The sequence below is a fragment of the Eptatretus burgeri genome, chromosome 3 (genome assembly GCF_056783735.1).
Source record: "Eptatretus burgeri isolate ZD-2024b chromosome 3, Ebu_testis_v1, whole genome shotgun sequence".
In the NCBI taxonomy this organism is placed as follows: domain Eukaryota; kingdom Metazoa; phylum Chordata; class Myxini; order Myxiniformes; family Myxinidae; genus Eptatretus; species Eptatretus burgeri.
This window is the reverse complement of record NC_140963.1, coordinates 61,448,775-61,468,173: the sequence shown is the minus strand read 5'-3', so window position 1 is coordinate 61,468,173 and position 19,399 is coordinate 61,448,775. Positions and strand designations below refer to the sequence as shown.

Genomic DNA, 19,399 nt, shown 5'->3' with positions numbered 1-19,399 from the left:
TAACTTGTACTAAACTGTTTCATGGTCAGGTTGTCAGCGACTAAACCGTCTCCCCCACCAGGTTTTGTAGTGAGGAGGGTGTATGATATGGACACCCAGCAGGATTAAAAACAAAACCTGTCAAAGGGTGGAGGAGCTCCTTGTGAACCAACGGCCATCCATAATCTTGTGCCCAACTGTCTGTGGACGTCGTCCTGCAGTTGGGTTACTTTTTTGAGGAAGTTGGTGGCAGGATTTGCACTCCGGCCACTGTAAAACACCTCACTCCGCAAAACATAAGAAAACTGCAAAGAAAATTCAAAACCCACTCCATTGGAGTACCTCCTGTGCAGCTGCCCTCTCCCGGGCAGCTCACCAGATGACGGGATGAGGGCAAATCCTTCGGGACCCCCACTCTTTGATGATAGGAGGAAAACCACCCGGTAACCTTCCTGGGTTAAATTGCGGTAGTGTGTGTCAGGGTGGTGCTGTGGTGTCGTCCACCAGACAGCGGTCTACTTGGGTTAACCTGAGGTGGTCCCTTCAGGTGGGTGGCTGGGATGTCCTTTCCCGAAGAGAAGATGATCACCTGTATCTGTTATCATCTGAGCTCAAGCATTTGAACATCGGTTTTGCAGCACGCTGGATTTTGGAGACTGGATTGCGGCGAGGTCATGGTTGGTGGTTGCAACTACTATCGCTCTGGTCACTCTGATGGTGACCATGCCAGTTGCTGTAGCTGTGTCCAATAAGCTGATTCCAATGGTAATTGAGGTAACACCGGTCAGCGAGCATATTATGAGACAAAGGAGTCGTCACTCCTTGGGTGTTATTTCTCTGGTCTCTGTCTATGCTCCGACTGAGTCGGGTGATCTCACCGTGAAAAATGCATTCTGTGCCACGCTCAAGTCTGGTTGATCAGTGCCCCAGGCGAGATACTCTTCTCTTCATGGGGGATTTCAATGCATCGACTGGAACTGACAGGGATGGTTATGAGACATGTGTTCGTCCCCATGGGTCTGGAACTGTGAACCAGAATAGCACTAAGTTCCTTGATTTTGCAAGAAGTCATGAACTTAGGGTGGTTGGTTCATGGTTTCAGCACCCACAGGCTCATCGCTGGACTTGGTATTCCAACTCTGGTGATTTGGCAAAGAAGATTGACCATGTGCTCGTCGATGGTCGCTGGAGGATGTTCGAGAACTGCATGGTCCACCGGAGTGCTCAGTTCCTCAATATTGACCACAGGCTTGTAGCAACTCTGAAGTTGTAGCTTAAATCCGGGAGAATGGCACCATCCCAGCCTTGGCTGGATGTTGGCAAGCTCAAGGATGAAAGGGTGGGTATCTGAGGAGGTTGTGAACAGGGTGAGTGGGGATTTGGGGGGTCTGGGTGTTTTGGGAGATCCTGAAGAGTTGTGGAGTGTCTTCAAGACCACCATCCTTGATGTTGCCGGTGGATGTCTTGGAACTCACCGAAGGCTGAAGAAGAAGTTTGTATCTCAAGGGACACTGGATACCATTGACCAGAGTCGCAGGGCAGAGCAGAGCTGTTCAGTTAGTTGAGGCGAAAAACTGTACGTGCACTAAGGGTGGACAAGGAGGCCAATATGCGAGGAATCTGTGAGGGGGTAGAGCATCACCTGTGGTCAAGTGATTCTCGTCCCGCTTACAGCGGAATTCATACATTGCGTTCCTCTAAGCCTGTCCCTCTGTGTACTGCAGTAAGAGCAGAGGGTGGAGGGCTCTTGACAGAGGAGTCCGAAGTGAAGGCCCGCTGGGCCGGTTACTTTGAGCGGTTGTACCAGGTTGATCCACCAGCTGTCGAGTTGGACGTCAGAGGTGTTACCATCCCTATTGCTGACCCTCCAATTCACTGTGATCCATCTTCTTTTGTGGAAACACAGGCTGCGGTGAACCTGTTGAAATGGGGTAAAACTCTTGGGATTTGTGGCATCCAGGCTGAACTTCTCAAGGCTGGTGGAAATGCTGTAATCATGTCGTTGCATGCAGTTCTGTGGTCTTCCTGGAACACAAGCATCATCTCAACCGACTGGAAGAGGGTCCTTGTTGTCCCTCTCTGGAAAGGGAAGGGTGATCACCAGGATTGCAACAACTACTGAGGGGTGACGCTGCTCTCAGTGCCGGGCAAGGTCTTTGCTCGGATAATTCTTGATCGGGTTCGCCACCATCTACATGAGCACCAGCACCCAGTGCAGTCAGGCTTTACACCAGAGGTCAACATTAACTGTATCCTTGCTCTTCGGGTTCTCACCGAACGCAGACAAGAGTTTCGGCAGGGGCTGCTTACAGCCTATGTTGATCTCTGCAAAGCATTTGATTCAGTGAATCGGGATTCCCTCTGGAGGGTTCTTCATCTTTGTGGGGTGCCACCAAAACTGATCAATGTGACGTCTGACCTATACTCTGGTACTGAGAGTGCTGTGAGATGTGGTGCTACCATCTCAGTCTTATTTCCAGTTGTTTCTTGAGTTCGTCAGGGTATGTACTGGCCCCCACACTTTTCAGTGCTTGTATGGACTGGATTCTAGGGAGGATGTCAGAGATATCAAGCTGTGGTGCAACATTTGGGAATGTCAACATCTCTGACCTCGATTTCGCAGATGATGCAGTCATCTTTGTGGAGACTCTGGAGATCCTTTTGTGGGCCCTCGAGGTGCTGAATGAGGAGTCTGAGCCGCCTTGATTATGTGTTTCCCGGGTCAAAACTAAGATCCAGGCTTTCGATGACATCTTGGTGCTACTATCTTTTCTGTATTTCTTTGTGGTGAGGATGTTGAGGTCATGGAGAAATTCACTTACCTTGGCAGTGATATTCATGTCTGTGCTGGTTGTGAGCCAGAGGTCAATGGACGTCTGGGTCAGGCCTGAGGAGTCATGGATTTACTGGATCATGAGGTGTGGCGCTGCCGGTACCTGTGCACGATGAAAGCGATTCAAAAGTCTTCAGGTCCGTTGTGCTTCCAGTCTTGCTCTATGGATGTGAGACTTGGTCTCTGACCAAGGATCTGAGATGGAGACGTAATTCCTTTGGTACCAGGTCTCTTCGGAGAATCCTTGGCTATCACTGGTCGGACTTTGTGTCCAACGAGCGGTTGCTGAGAGAGACTCGCCTGAGATTTGTTACCTGCATCATCCGTGAACGTCAGCTGCAGCTGTATGGACATGCGACTCGTTTCCTGACGCTGATCCTGCTAGCCAGATTCTCTCAGCGAGGTAGCCTCGTGAGTGGAGGAGGCCAATGGGCCGAAAATGTTCCTTGTAGTGGCAGCAGGTTGATCAGCATCTCAAGGATACGGGGATGGGCCAGATGGAGGTCCCGAGAGTACCGGCAGAAAGTGTACGCAGCGACGCGCTGCTCTGGCACATGCTCCCATACCTGACCTGGTCTTGTATGTTGCATGGGATAAGCATCCAGAAAAGAAAAAAAAACAAAAAAACATTTCACCCTTACTTCACCCTGTCCAGGACTTTTTCTGCTCCTCGAGCGAATCCCCCATCATGTACCAAAAAGCCAATTGCCTATGATTTACTGAAAGCCACGATGTTGTCACACTCGTGCTTCTAACATAATCCACAAAGGATTTCTGTATTTGTGACGCCCCCTCCCACCACTCTTTCATCGGGTTGAGTCTGAGAGTTTCGTGGAGTTGTCTGCATTTCAACCATGAAGAAGATGCACATTGGTGTGTTTTTGGATTCGAATGAAAACTTAATTTTTTATTTTTTTAAATTCAGGATTTATTTATTTTTTTAAACGGGATTAAAAAAAATTCGGGAAATTATTTTGATGTACAGTATTTGATATTCGCCTGAAAAATGCCTGGGATTCCCACCAGTGTTTGTCCATTTGATTGAATTTCCATTGTTCATTGAATGTCAGATGTTTATTTGCAAACAACACTTCTGCAAATTATCATTTGGGTGGCACTGCCTCAGTGGACAGCCGGCTTAACGCCTTATTTGAATGTTTTGTGAAAGTGCTTCTGTAACCATATACTACTGATGTTGCACTTGCAAACACGACAAAATGCTGTTGTCAAGATAAGTAGTGACTAACCATTGAATTGTTAATTTGCCTCTCTCTCTATCTCTATCTCTATCTCTATATCTCTCCTTCTGCTGCCACCTCCATCAATCCTTTCCTCCCCAGCTCACGACAGAGACCTCAGCAGTTGGCTTGCCCTGCTAACCTTCTCTTTTTTTCCCACTCCCCTCCCACCTGTAGGTGGTTTCATGGAAAGGTCAGTAAGGAGGAAGCTTATTCCCTGCTGATGACTGGTAAGCACCTTGTGGTTTTACAAAACAAACATCAGAAATGCATCAGAATTTCACTTCTTTCACAAACCATATTTAGTATTTACTCCTTGTAAAGTGGGAAAAAAACATCTGAAGATAAGATTGGAGAAGCTATGTGGATAGAAGTGGGCACCTGAACGTTTAATCTGCAAAAGTCGGAGATGGAGAGGCAGAGATGAGATGGAATGTTGTTTTTATATTTGGTTTAAGGCTCCTGGAAGAGCTTTTTCATTTTGAAATGGGTCAGAATGATCACATGAATTTGCAAGGACATAAGTGGACAATGGACAAAACAGAAAAGGAGAAGGAAGGAAAGGAGGAAAATGGAGTTGGGAGAATGTTAAACGTTGGGAGGAGGAGGGAAGAATGGAGGTTGAGAGTGGAGCAGGAACTTTTTGTGGGGATAGAAGTGGGAGGTGGGGGGAGTTATCCCATCTTTGCATATTATGTAATGTGTACAGTGAATGGCCTCAAAGGAAATAATTTGTTTATTATTATTGTCTCTACCCAAGAAGCCCATTATGACCTTGAATGAAGGGGCTTGCCTCAACCGTGTTGTAAGTCATTTGTCATTCTCTCACTGTTCTCCCTTTTGGATGCATCCAGTCGGGGAAGATAGAAGCTTTCTGGTTCGCCCATCAGACAACACCCCGGGAGATTATTCTCTGTACTTTCGCATGGCTAACAAGATCCAGCGATTCAAAATATCACGCTCTACCAACTCACAGTTCGTCATGGGTGGTCGCTATTACAACAGGTGGATATCCAGGCACAGTTTAACCATTTTTATTCGTCAACAGGTCGATGTAACTGATTCATAGTGAGTCCACATTGTGATATGAACAGTCATGTTGTGTGTATCTTTTGTTGTGAGAATAGGTCGAAGCTGAGAAACACATTGTTTATAATTAACGTAATAAGACATCAGATCAAGACTAAAAGTTTGACTTTGGAGCGAAATCATGTTGACATGATAAATCGTGTACATCCCTGATTGTATCTGAAATGGTTACTAATTGATTTCCTTGTTTTAAAGGATGTCATAACCTTCATGGTTAAGGTAAAGATGAACGTTTTCTATAATTCGGTGATGGTATTTTCTCATACCACAAAGTTTTGACGATTCTTCGTGAAGAATCTCAAAAGAATCCTCCTCTTAGTAAGAGTACATCAATATTAAAACTACATGGTGCACATTCATGGCCAACTTATTTCAAGGCAGGATATTCGTCATATCTTGCCATGATAACCTTTCGGTTGTGGTTATGGTGTCTGCTGGCCAAGTTTCTGGGTTTCTCAGGCCAATTACTTATGAGCTTTTAGTGGTTGACCCTCGTTTTCTCTCTCTATCTCTATCTCTAACATAATCTTCTAACATAATCCACAAAGGATTTCTGTATTTTTGGAATGTTTTATGTTTTGACCTTGTTTAGTTGAACAGGTTTGCTTACCCCAGTCCCCCCCCCCTCAACTTCTCCATTGTTTTTAATTATTTTTCATCCCCTCCCCCTCATTTTCACCACTATGGTGGCTCATCCGTGTTTATGTGGCTTTTGAGTTGTTAACACCGAAGCATGGTGCAGCCTGTGTGCCTTCAGGAGTTAGCGTCGAGGATGTGTAAATGGCCGCTGGGAACATTGATGTTATTGAAAAAAGTTTTCACTGCTAAACTCTCCTTTCCTGGTTATTAACTGAGTGTGTCACTGTAATAGCCTGCCTGCTTGATACATGATCAGTGAAACTCTCAATTTCCATTGTTCCACCCGTTCTAAAGCCGCTGTCACACCTTGACGATTTAGCCAGCGTATGCCGACGTATGAAAAATTTGTCTAAAACGCTGGCACACGTCGAATACGTTATGGTTAAGTTTTGTATACGTTAAGAGCTCGCTGGCATACGTTGTAGTATGCCGAGCTCGTCGACAAATTTTAACATGCTCAAAATTTTTCATCGTATGACTCACACGTTCCGCATATGCTGGCCATAAGTTGTAGGCACGTCATGCGATCGTTGACACACGTCGACACATGTTACTTGTAAGTTACTCATAAGTCGAAACACGTCGAGGTAATGTTTAGCATACCCGAAACTTATTTCTAACCTATGAGTTACGTGTTGTCGGCACGTTACGCGATCGTTGACACACGTCAACACACGTTACTAGTAAGTTAATCATAAGTCGAAACACGTCGAGGTAATGTTTAGCGTACCCAAAACTTATTTCTAACATATGAGTAACGTGTTGGCGGCACGTTACGCGATCGTTGACACACGTCAACACACGTTACTTGTAAGTTAATCATAAGTCGAAACACGTCGAGGTAATGGTTAGCGTCAGTGTTCCAGACTCCATGTTTTTTTGGGGGGGGGGGGTTTTCTCTCTCTTCGGCATGACGGTGATGTTGACACTTCGATTTCTAGTGCGGTTATAATATCATATAATATAATTAATTGGCTGCCGCTCAACGATTTAAATCATAACCGCACTAGAAATCGAAGTGTCAACATCACCGTCATGCCGAAGAAAAAAAATAACCATGGAGTCTGGAACACTGACGGATTCCTCCTGTGTGAACCCCATTTTTATATACCAATTCCCCTAAACGCTGCCAATACGCCATTATACGGTAGCTGTAAGCTAGAAACACGTTCAGTAAGTTCTGTGGTCGTCGAAGACATCAAATACATCTACATACGTCAATATGTGTTGGAGATACGTTACACATAGGTTCAAAGCACGTTAGTCATAGGTTAGAAATAAGTTTTGAGTACGCTAAACATTACCTCGACGTGTTTCGACTTATGAGTAACTTACAAGTAACGTGTGTCAACGATCGCGTAACTTGCCTACAACTTATGGCCAGCGTATGCGGAACGTGTGCGTCATACGCTGGCATACGTTGAAAAATTTTCAGCATGCTTAAAATTTGTCGACGTACTCGGTATACTACGACGTATGCCAGCGTGCTTCAGCGTGCTCTTAACGTATACAAAACTTACCCATAACGTATTCGACGTGTGTCAGCGTATTCGGCAAATTTTTCATACGTCGGCATACGCTGGCTAAAACGTCAAGGTGTGACAGCGGCTTCACACTTCGATGTCTCGTGCGGTTATGATTTGAATCATCAAGCCGCAGCCTTTTAATAGGCTACGGCACGTGATTGTCGGCGATTACGCTGCCACGCTCTGCATAAGTTAGACTATCGTTGGGTATAGGTTGTGAACGCCGACAACACGCTCAGCATTCGTTGGTATAAGTTATCCATATGTTATCGAACCGTTCTGTGTACGTTACTAATACGTTATGCATACGTCCAGCTCATTATGAACACGCCCAAAACTGGAAAAAAAACATCAATAGTTCAGCGTACACCAGCGTTTTACATACATTTTGATACGTTGCCATGCGCTGGTTAAAACGTCAAGGTGTGACAGCGGCTTAAAGAATGAAACATTATAAGCCGAACTGTTTTTAACATTACACAATGGTGTCACAAATTACTATGCTACCCACTAGGCTGGCAGAATGACCATGTCAAGCATGTCCTGTCCTTTTGACGACAGGTTTATAATGTACTGCTATGTGTGTGGGGATGGTGGGGGGTTAGGTTAGATAATTAAGTTGGGAAACAGCTTAAGGCTTGTCTTGTTTAATTGTTTAATTGTGCACTATGCAGAGGATGGTGCATGGTAATAATTTAATAGGGTTTAGGGTTAAGGAACTCGTACGTACAACCTCTTGAAATGTCTCCCTGGGTGAGGCACCAATGTGGGGCCTTGGCAAAGAGAGAGAAGGGCGGAGTTTCATCACCCCCGAGAGGGTGGAATCTTTGGGTTCTAGTGAGAAAGATGAGAAGAGTTGGGTTTGGCGTTAAGGAGGTGAGCAGAAAAAGTTTCCTCGCCTGAGGAAGTCGTGTTCTGTGCTCGTCTTCCTGCTTCATCCTTCTGCCTGCCTGCTCGTGTCCTGCATTCTCCCTGTTCCTGCCTTGGCACTGGTCCATATGTGTCGTCCTGCTGGCCTGTTTTTCTTCACCTGCCTGCCTCATTGCCTGTTCGTCTCTCCTGCCCGTGGACCTGCTTCGACGTCTCCACCAGCAGAGCTAAGGCCTCACCCAGTTCTCGTTCCCATCACTGTCTGTGCTTGAATCTGTCTGTGCATTACTGTCTATGTGGCTCCTGTAGATTTTATATCTCTTGTGTATATTTATTTATTTCATGCCCCCCCCCTCCCCACCATCGTACTCCTCTGTTGCGATTCCACCATCCCCTGGTGATTTATTTGCTTAGGATTAAACCCCGTTTTAAAAGAGCTAAAGTTCATGTGTTCTTTCTGCGATTCCACACACGCAAAGCTGCCATTAATTGATGGGAGTTAAAAGCTGTTTGGTCCATCTGTTCAGTGGCTGATGTTAATCAGCCATGAACATGACAGTACTTCCTCCATCCAACGTTGATAAGGTTTTGAAAGTTGTCTCTAAATTTCAAATTGACAGCTACATTTATCATGCGTATGCATCATCTGACGCTTTAAGAGATGATGAACTTGGTCACCTAAAACAGTCCTGTCCCAGCACTGTCCTTTCCCCTCCGATGCAGTGGATGCACAACTGAATGTTTCCTCCTTCCACAGAATCCACTTCAACCACTGTCTCCAACAATGTTGAGCTAACTTATTTTTCTTATGCACTCATTAGTCTTAATGCTTGAGCCCTGTTCACTCTCCTTTGTTGTTTAACGATGCAGACAACAGCTTAAAAAATATTCTCATCATGAAGGCCAGAGAAAGGGGTTTTGTCACTCAAAGAACCTGTGATAGCTGAGAATTTTCTTGTGACAGTTTCCATATTGAATCATCCGGATAACGCAGAACAAATCTTCTTCTTCTTCTTCTTGTTTCGGCTGCTCCCGTTAGGGGTCGCCACAGCGGATCATCCGTATGATCCGCATAGTGATTTGGCACATGTTTTACGCCGGATGCCCTTCCTGACGCAACCCTGGTCGCCTCTTACAACACAGGGATATGGTACACCTATTTTAACCGGGGTATACACCGGCCCAGTACGCTGGTACTCATTTCGCCGACCTCGGAAGGATGACAGGCTGAGTCAACCCCCTGGTGTGTTAATTCAGTGGCCCAACGGGGCTTGAACTCAGGACCTTTTGGATCCCAAGCCGCTGCCCGAACCACTGCGCCAACACCAGGCTATTATAACGCAGAACAAATGAGTAAGTGCAAAACACTTTCATGCAATCCACCCACGGTGCTTGTCTCCTTTATCACCTCTGAAGAAAGTTCCCCAGAGAATGTATTCTGAGGATGGAGACAAGGGTCACTCATAACCTCAACCAATGTTTCGGATGGAACTTTCATAATGATCCCCATTTACAAACAAATACCTCCGAAACCCCCTCCCACCCTCCCCCCACTCCCATCGGGATTCAATCCATCCAATTCAGCAACTGTTAAACTTCCTGTCGAGTGAAAGGAAAGCTGTTAGAAATGACACAGCAGTTCTATGAAACGGAATAAAAATACCAAATTGATGAAACCAAATAATTATATTCGGAAGACCAGATATGGACTTCCGTAAATGTTGAACCTGTGATAAGCCCTGGCTCTTTCATATATATATATATATATATATATATATATATATATATATATATATATATATATATATATATATATATATATATATATATATATATATATATCTATCTATCTATCTATCTATCTATATCTCTCTTCCTCCCCCCCCCCCCCACACTCTTCTACCTCTCCTGTTGTTGAAACTCCACCAATCCCACCCCTTCCTCCCAACCTTCCCTACTGTGAAATAGGCCAAATTAATAGAACCAGACTTGGTGGCATAAAGGTTAGTGCGTCCGCTCCGAGTTTGGGAGATCGGTGGTTCGAACCCCAGCCGAGTCGTACCAAAACCTTTTAAAATGGTACGAACTGCTTCCTTGCTCGACCACTGAGCATGTAAAATATAGAGCACGGACATACAATGCTGGGAAGGCAATGGCAAACCACCCAGTATATCCCTTGCCAAGAAACTGCCTCAGCAGCACCAATGCTCTGTCAACAGATTGTGGTGCATGAAAATATTAATCAGAATATGCAACCACAAACTGGTACCGTTTCATCTGTTTGAAATGTCTGAAGCAGAGATCGACAATATTGACGGATATTCAACACCAACTAATAATAATCCAGAGGTCTCTGCGGCACATGTTCTTTGGTTGCTTCAACATAACTTCAGGAAAAGCACCACTGAGTTGGAAGACTATTTTTCCTCATCTTCGGGCTTTTATTGATATGACGATAGAAACATTGTTCGGCAGCCAAGAAACTGTCAATTTCTGGATTCTCAACGCAGTAGTTTGAAGAAATATATTGTTGAAGCATTAGTCCGATTACTTTTCTCCGGTTTAGTCCGGGTAGTCACACTTTGTCCACTTTACAATCACATTGTTGTTTTCGGCATCATCTTGTCCGATTTAAGTATAAAAATTAATGGCGGAAGGAGCCGATCACGGAACCTCCAGGAAGTTAACCCCCATTTCTCCAAGTAAATTCGATATTCTTCTGTTGCAGGAAACCCTTGCTACACCTGATTTTAAAGCTTATTGGAATGGGCTGATGAAGAGAAATTGTTTCTTTGGTAACTCAAATTCTTGCACTGCGGGTGTTGCTTTTTTGCTTTGCTTTCCTTTCCACCCCTCGAAGGTTTCTTTTTGAAATATAATAGATGGTTACTTTGCTTCTGTATTGCCTGGCAGGATGGCCAAGAGGTATGCACACTCGCCTCAAAGCTTTCTGGTCTGGGTTTTAATCGTGAATCGGCTCCATACTGTCATCCAGGTGGTTTCATAGGCAAGGTGATTCATCAATGTGTATGCCGGATTAATCTTAAATGGGTGTCCCATCTGCCGGCATTATTTTGTGGACGTTACAGATCCCACGGTGTCCTTCGCGAAGGATAGGCAAGCTATCAACGGCACCATGATCACATTCCAAATTCGTGCCCTAACCTACAGATGGCATTGCATCAGCGACACAGTCGCACCCTCAGCCAATGATGCTACCTACCCTCCAGCTTTGTAGTACAGGCAAAATGTCGGATGACCTCACACAAATTGCAAAAAAAGCAAACTCAACAGATTTTGATTCCTGGATATGTCCTCAGTGACAGAAAAAAAGTCCTAAGGGATCCTCCGGGGGGAAAGTCCTGAAATCATGGAAATCCAATATGGCCGCCACCCGGCTTCGGGGGAAAATGAGCAAATTGTAAAGATTGATATTTTAATATGTAAATCTGTTTTTCTGCATTCTAATTGTTTCTAGTTATGGTCAGTATATTGATATATAAGAATAATTATAAAAAAGTGAAATGTATTGAGGGTAAAATAAAAAATTATAGCTTTTTTGTCCAAAAATGTCAATTTTTTTTGTCCCGAAAAATAAAATATTTACCTGATACTGATTTTGGCTCCTGGACAAAAAAAAAAAATAAGAAACGTTGAAGACACAAGATGAAATCAAGTCTATGGCAATACAATATAATTATGTAAATCATTGAAACATGACAAAATTCACAATTCCACTCGGGGCTATCACATCTGCCTGACGAAGGTTTCGAAATGAAAATTCGCATTAAACTCAGAAACTACATCCATTATAAACTTACTATACATGTTGAGAAAAATCAAGCGTATTAAAGTTAGAACTCGACAATGTCGTCATCATCCTCATCATTGTCACATGGAGTGTTTGTGCAGCCAGAGCCCCTGCAGTTTCCACAAGCTGTTGTGCTTCTTGCATGTTCATCTCATGGTGCTACATTCAGCCTGGCAGTTGCACCTAATGACATAACACGTAACATCTTTTCAGGAGCTGGAGCTATTGATGTCTGAAGAGGCACAAAACCCTTGTCGCACTTCTGCCAACCCCAGTCTGTCGGAAGAAGTTTATCTGCACATCCCTTCCATTCTTGGACTTGCAGATACACGCGCAGGCTGTGATACTTTGCTGCTTCTGATGTTGGTGGTAACGTCTGTGGTTGCACGTGAGAGGAGCTCCAAGCCACCTTGTCCCAGTACCGCTGATACCGGAGGGTGTCCAGGGTGTCAGTTGACTTTCCGTTGTAGATTATCACCGATGTTTTTTCTCCTGCATCTGCCACATCACATACGGAAGCTGGATATGTATCAAAAACCTTGGCCTGCTCACAAAATGTGTTATTTTCTTTGAACTTTTTGAGGGAAGCTCCCTTTCCAATCCCATGAAGATGAGATGTCGTGTCGCACCCAAGAACTGCATGTTGAAACAGTATGTGCTTGCATATGTCTGTACCAATCATTTTCTTTGTAGCCTTGATGTTCCAGATGCGAGGCTTCTTCGTGTTCTTCTTTGGCTCGGGACAAAAGAAGAGGTCATGGGATTCTAAGCTTGCATGGTAGCATAGGAGGACGAGGAGGTCTGTGTCATCACCAAGTAACACAGTGTTGGTGACAGTAGCAGACTGCATGGCCTTCAGTACAATCAGGAGATCAGCATCCCCTGAGGCATGGTGTGTCTCACAGTTCTTCTTCTGAAGCTCTTCACTCAACATAAAAATGAATCGCTGTTTATTCTGCCTATTGGCAAGAAACTGTTCCTTCTTCATTGTGAGACGCATGTCAGCTGTAAATGTCACAGTAGTGCCAGCATTCCCTTTAGACCATCTCTGTTGTGTCATGTCCTTCGTGTTGGTACTCTCATAACCATCAAACACGACTATGGCATCTCCGTACTTCTTCGTTACATAATCAGTGTACTGGTGGCATATGTCTCTGTATGTAGATCCACGAGACCATGGAATGCGTTGAACAAGTGCCCCGCCATCCAAAACATACTGTTGCTCATCATTGGGGATATCGGCTGGGACATCGGATCCAAGAAGATCCCAGATGGCATCAGCAAAGACTGGCTTGTGTGCTTCTCGGAGCTGAAGAGAGGAATCAGAGGGCTGGTGGATAGCTGCACAGTTCATATTTGAAGGCCGACTCCAGTTCTTCTGCTGTCTGTGCAACAGTGCTCAGTCTCTGGAAGAGGAGTTGTGGGTCAACCTGGACTTGCTCTCCATCAATCTTGACAGATGACTTCATGCCGAGGGTGACAACTTGGTCTTTCCTCTTAAATGTGTACTCGGCAGGTGTTTTCCCATCCATAGATTTCAATATTTTGGCTCCTACAGCATGTGCTGTATCGACGTTGACGGTGGGGTGTGCATGAACTCCAGTGGCAATGTTCCTCAGACGTGGATCACTACTGAATGGATTCCGTTCCTGTAAATACTGAAGAGCTGATAGTGTGTCCTTCCAGTCACGAGATTGTCTTGCCTTGGTCATGTTCTTCTTCTGCTCTCCAGTGTTGTAGTTCACACCTGTGACCTCCTGCATTGCCTGGTTTATTTCTGCACAGGCAGGCATTGATGGTAGCCATACCAGCCGTTGTTGCTCTGTCATTCCTCGCCCTCATGTGAGCCCCCCGCTGGTCTTCAAACTTCTCATCAGAACTTGTTCGATGATCAGGTCAGATGAAAGACCTGCCCACAGGCGATCACTTTGTCGAACCACATGGAACCCCTCATCAAAACGTTGTTGGACATTGGGATGTTGAGTTTTGAGGTTGAACATCTGCTGCAGATACACCCTCGCAGATTTGGCATACAGGTTGTGGCCCGAGGCTGCCAGGTAAGGCAGCATTTCCTGGATGGCTTGTTGATGTAGTGCCCAGTTCCCAGTGCGCTCTGCCCGGATGTATTTGCGTAGAATGTCTAGCATGTCTATATACTGAACCCAGAGCGCTGAAGTTCTAGAAGATATCTTTGCAGACTCGGCATGCTTCTGAAGGTGGTCTTTGATTCGTTTCAAGACGTCAGACTTGCATACTTCTTCCACAGACAGTGTCCCAGCCATCAGCTTCTCATAGAGGGTACAAGCTTCGTTGAAGTCTGGATTATTGCTTAGATCTGTATGCTGGTCATGTAGCGGCCTTGCAGCTGCTTCGACTAAGTCCGGCTCTTCATTCCCATTGCCGTCTGATGTTTCAGGTAGGCATGGTAGAGGCGCATTGAGCACATTTGTCAACAGCAAGGCATTGAGGGCTGCATCAACAATTAGGTGTGCACGAACTGTGCGGGCAATGGCCTTGCCATTAAACATATGAATCACTGCATTGGGGGCATATATCAACTCCATCAATTCTTGAAGCCCGGATGACACCATCAGGTGTCCAATACATCCGAGGAAACTCATCTCTGCGAGGAAGCTGCCCAAGCGTAGGACAATCCCTTTCAGATCACTTCCCATAGGCTCTGAGTTGATGATCATGAGGGCCTTCCACCAGAGGGGCTGATCAAAGGTGATTACTGGAGTGACACCGTGGCGTTGTGCATGTTCACTGACAAACATCAGGGTCGAGTATATGCATGTGCTGTCACTCGAGTTCATGTCCATCATGGGCAGAAACATGATAGCCGCCTTGCCAGGGTGGTCACCCTTGTGTATGAATTGCATCATTCCTGACCATGCAGGTCTGGGGGACCCAAACAAGATGGATGTCTTTCAGAGCAGTTCTGGGCTTTTAGGTTGACAAGTTTCTGGTACGTCACTGCTGTCATCCCGTGACTTTCTTCCTTGTGGTACCGTATCTGCACCCTTCCAACCATTGTGACATCACGAGACGTCATCTTAGCCCTGGGTATTGGCCGGCCTGATCTGGTTCCAGGGGTGATGGCGGCAATCATCCCCATGCCATGGAATGTGCCATGGTCATCCAGTGTGCGAATGTTATGGTCCACATTGTCAGCTGCATACTGCACAAACTCTGTTGTCAGGTTAGGGATGTCTGTTCCATGTGACTGAGCAGCATTTCGTTCAAACTGATGCACCTCTTCATATGAACAGCAGAACCCGTGATGATGAAGGGAGTCAATGAGAAATCGTCATGCGAAGTGGTGATATAGCTGCACACCCAACCCAACCTGCAGTGGTGCCAGTGAGACTCTGGGTCGAGTTGCCTGCACTATGGCTTGCCCAATTGAAGCCACTTTAACACCATTTTTCTTTCCCACAAACAGTACTTCAAGCAGTACCAGCAGAGTATCTGGTAAGTATTTAATGCCAGCCTCTTGCGATTGCAGGTCATCACCACATGGGTCGACTTCATGGGATGTTTCAATGGTTTTAATGTCTTCTTTGATGAGTTTGGCAGCGGCCTGTACAAGCTTGATTTTCTCTTCAGTAGTGTCTTTTTCCTGCTGCTGGTTGTTGTAATATTCCTGAAGCACTGCCCTGGCTGTTGTCCTGTAGGTGACCACGTTCAGCTTGCCGTTGATCGCAGTTTGGATTATCCTGTCACCAAAGTGTTCCCACAGCCTCGCCTTCATGTGGGTGTAGCTGTATGCTTCGTGGTTAGTGCCTGCCAGTTTCTGTGTCATGAGGTCAATGAGATTCATTGATGGTGATCTGCTCATCATCATTTTCCTCAAGATATCTTGCCACTTGCAAGAATGCTGCTGTCTTCTCATCGCCTCGAGGCCGTCCAAGCTTTGTCCTCTTGGATTCTTCGGTGTCCGTCATCTGAGCTATCTGTTTATTTGTGCGAAAGTTAACACTGCATGTCTGGTGGTAAACTGCATCTGCTGCGTGCAAGTCATGCACATGCAGAATCCGTGCCTTCACAGCATCTGACCAAACATCGGCTCGTTCGCGGAATATTGTCAGGAGCGTGTCCTTCAATTCAATTGTCTTTACTTGAAGCACATCCTGCGTCTTCCGCTTCCTCCCAAACTTGGCTGGTCTACCACAGAAAAGGCAATCAGTGTTGAAAGAAAACCCCTCCTCAGATGACCGAAGTACATGTCTATCACTGCTTGTACTGGCCTTTGACTCTTCTTTCCTGGTATCCTTGGCTATCTGATGTGGGTTGCAGTATATACGCCGGCAGTCTTTGTGCACCCTTTCCCCAGGTACAGTGTGAATGCTGTCTTTCCTTGCGCTGCTGGCCTGGTTGATGGCTGAACACCCCTTTTCTGTTAGAGTTGAAGCTGATGAGCCTCCTCCACCCTGTATGCAGATGGCACACCGTTCAGATCCCTCCATGCCTGAAAATAAAAATCCAGAATTAGTATAATTGTTTTAAAGTTTGAACTGACTATGTTATATTAACAAATAAACATAGCTATGGTTTTTAAATCAGAATTTGTCTTAATCCTATTAATGTATTAGCTATAGCCAGGTGTTTATCCTTTGTTTGGACCGAATACGCACAAAGTGCACATATTTCAAATTAAGGGGGTAGGGGTAGGCGAATGGAAATAAATTCAATAAAAATTAATATTGTGTTAATTCTTTCACCAGAGGATAGTACGAATGTCCCTGTATCTGGAAATATATAGTATGTGTGCCTGGGGATACATATGTTCTTATATGAACAAACTTTCTCAAATCAAAATATTTTTTAGGGAAAAAAATTGACATTTTTGGACAAAAAAGCTATAATTTTTTATTTTACCCTCAATGCATTTCACTTTTTTGTAATTATTCTTGTATATCAATATACTGACCATAACTAGAAACAATTAGAATGCAGAAAAACATATTTACATATTAAAATATCAATCTTTACGATTTTCTCATTTTCGCCCAAGCCGGGTGGCGGCCATATTGGATTTCCATGATTTCAGGACTTCCCCCTCCCGGAGGATTCCCGAGGACTTTTTTTTTCTGTCACTGATGATATATTCAGGAACCAAAATCTGTTGAGTTTGCTTTTGTTGCAATTTGTGTGAGATTGACCAAATGTTTCTGCTAAAATGCTTGTACTATTGTGCTGCATACGAAAGAAGAAGACTTTGCTTCTGTGAAATTTGTTGATAACGATGTTGAGTTAATTTTATTAAACATCTACACTTCTCCTAAAATTACAAACAGTTTCAATGTTTTTTTTTTTTGAATGAAAATTAAGTCTTACTTTGAATCCATTGCCCTGCAAAGCTGCATCATCATTGGAGGTGATTTCAATAATTGCACATGAAATCCAAGTGACAATAGCAATCGTGCTGAACCTCATCCTCGGCCCGCTAAGTTGTTAGCTGGTTACCTCCGCCACCGAAGGCAGATGGAGGTGATGTTTGCACCCTCTGTCCGTCTGCTTGTTCGTCTGTGAGCAGGATATCTCAAGAAGTTGTGGACGAATTTGGATGAAATTTGGTGGACAGGTTGGATGTGTGATGAGGATGAAATGATTAGATTTTGGTGAAGATCCAGATCCAGATACTAGAATTTTTCAATGATTCTTCACCATTGAGAGATAGGGCCAAAAATTAAATATAGCATGATATCTCGAATAGTTATATACAGATTTGGACGAAGCTTTGTGGACAGGTTCGATGTGTGAGAAGGATGAATTGATTCGATTTTGGTGAAGATCAGGATACGAGAATTTTTAAGTGATTCTTCATCATTGAGAGGGAGGGCTAAAAATGATGTACAGTGGAGTCTCTATGTACGTGACTTCTAGTTAAGTGAATTTGACCACATGCAATTTAATAATTGACACCGAATCTCATCTTACACGACATGTAATTCAGTCATACGAGAGTTCGTGTAAAATGAACCAATATAATCACCACACGAGACTGCTCTGTTTGTTTGTTTTTTCCTCCTTCTCCTGTAAACACCATGTTGATCTGTTTTTAGATCCTCATGGTAGTACTGTAGATTAAGTCAACATTTCACCAGAATCGTTCAAAATGTGAAGAAGTGTGAAAACTGGTACACATGACTACTTTTATATGCTCTTTCATATAAGAGCAGGACACATATGATCAGACTACAATTATGGCCGCCATCTTGAATTTCAAAATGGCCGCCACCAAAAACTATTTTTACGGTATCTTGGTCACCAAGAGGCCTAAGCACTTGAATAAAGAGTCTAATCCAATGTTTCCACACACAAGGAATCCAATAAACACACTTATAATGCTCCATTTTCAGTCTTTCTGCTTTAAAATCGAAATGAGACCTTTTCATAAACAACTAAATACTTAAAAGTGTTTGCTCGATGTTTGATATCTAAATGCTATGAGCGTGTGGAAATGGCTTTATCAAATTTAATTGGAAGCATCTCTCTTGCCGGTAGAATATTCAGAAGTAGCACCAGCAGGTCTGCCACAAACTGACTTGTATGCACCAGTTGTTGCAGGTCAAGTAAAAGCTGAATCAAGCGTCATGTCTGCATCCAGAGAGAAATAAGACCGCTGGTTGAGTGCAATGTTAGAACGTGTATCAAACAAGACGGAACTTGATACCAAAGACTTTGTCTCATGGGCAGCTTACCATGCCAATAGACAATCAGCTGAGATCAGACCAGTGTCACCCATTGTGTTGATGCCTTTGTTCACAGAACCAGCACATACGCCAGCTATGATAGCACATGCTATGCGTCTTGTGGCGAGGACGATTCAGCATTTGCACCCTGATCAAATACCTGTGATAACCATGGATCAGCCATTATATTCCATTGCAAAACAAATCCAGTGGGCATGGCCAGACCATTTTTGGCGAGGATAAATTTGTGGTGGTAATGGAAGGTCTCCACATAGAGATGAATCTGTTGAAATTACTTGGAGATTCCTCAGTGGTAGCAGATGGACAGCAGTTCTTGTGCAGTCTGAAGTCACAACCTCTGGTCGAGCTGATGATATATTGAAGGGTTCGCATGTCACCAGGTCTGGCTAAGTACACCAAGTAACGGCAGCAGCTTTGCACCTCCTTCGGAAATCTGCGTACATCACATATGCCAAATCACTTGGGCCAGATGATGACACAATGGATTTTGAAACTTGGCATCAAGTCAATTGCAGTAAGGTTCCTCAATTCCAATACTGGGCTTTGGTTCTGGATCTTGAACTTCTACTCTTGCAATTTGTGCGTTCTCTGCGTGAAGCAAACTTTGAGTTGTACGTTCAGTGCCTTGGACAAATTGTTCCATGGATGTTTTCTTTGGATCATACAAATTATGCAAGATGGCTCCCTATCCATAT

General features: G+C 44.4%; 1 protein-coding gene and 1 pseudogene across 4 annotated transcripts in view; one reads left to right on the top strand and one right to left on the bottom strand.

Moving 5' to 3' along the window:
- Positions 1–19,399, top strand: part of RASA1 (RAS p21 protein activator 1) — a 142,227-nt gene that overhangs the window by 28,500 nt on the left and 94,328 nt on the right. For all 4 annotated transcript variants that reach the window (XR_015056176.1, XR_015056177.1, XM_085873702.1 and 1 more), the window contains exons 7-8: positions 4,228–4,280; positions 4,905–5,055. Coding sequence is in view for 2 of the 4 variants with exons in the window: in XM_085873702.1 (XP_085729828.1) it covers positions 4,228–4,280; positions 4,905–5,055 (204 nt within the window). In the remaining 2 variants the exon portion in view is untranslated. The remainder of the gene's footprint in view (positions 1–4,227; positions 4,281–4,904; positions 5,056–19,399) is intronic.
- On the bottom strand, positions 11,516–16,795 carry LOC147030031 (uncharacterized; annotated as a pseudogene).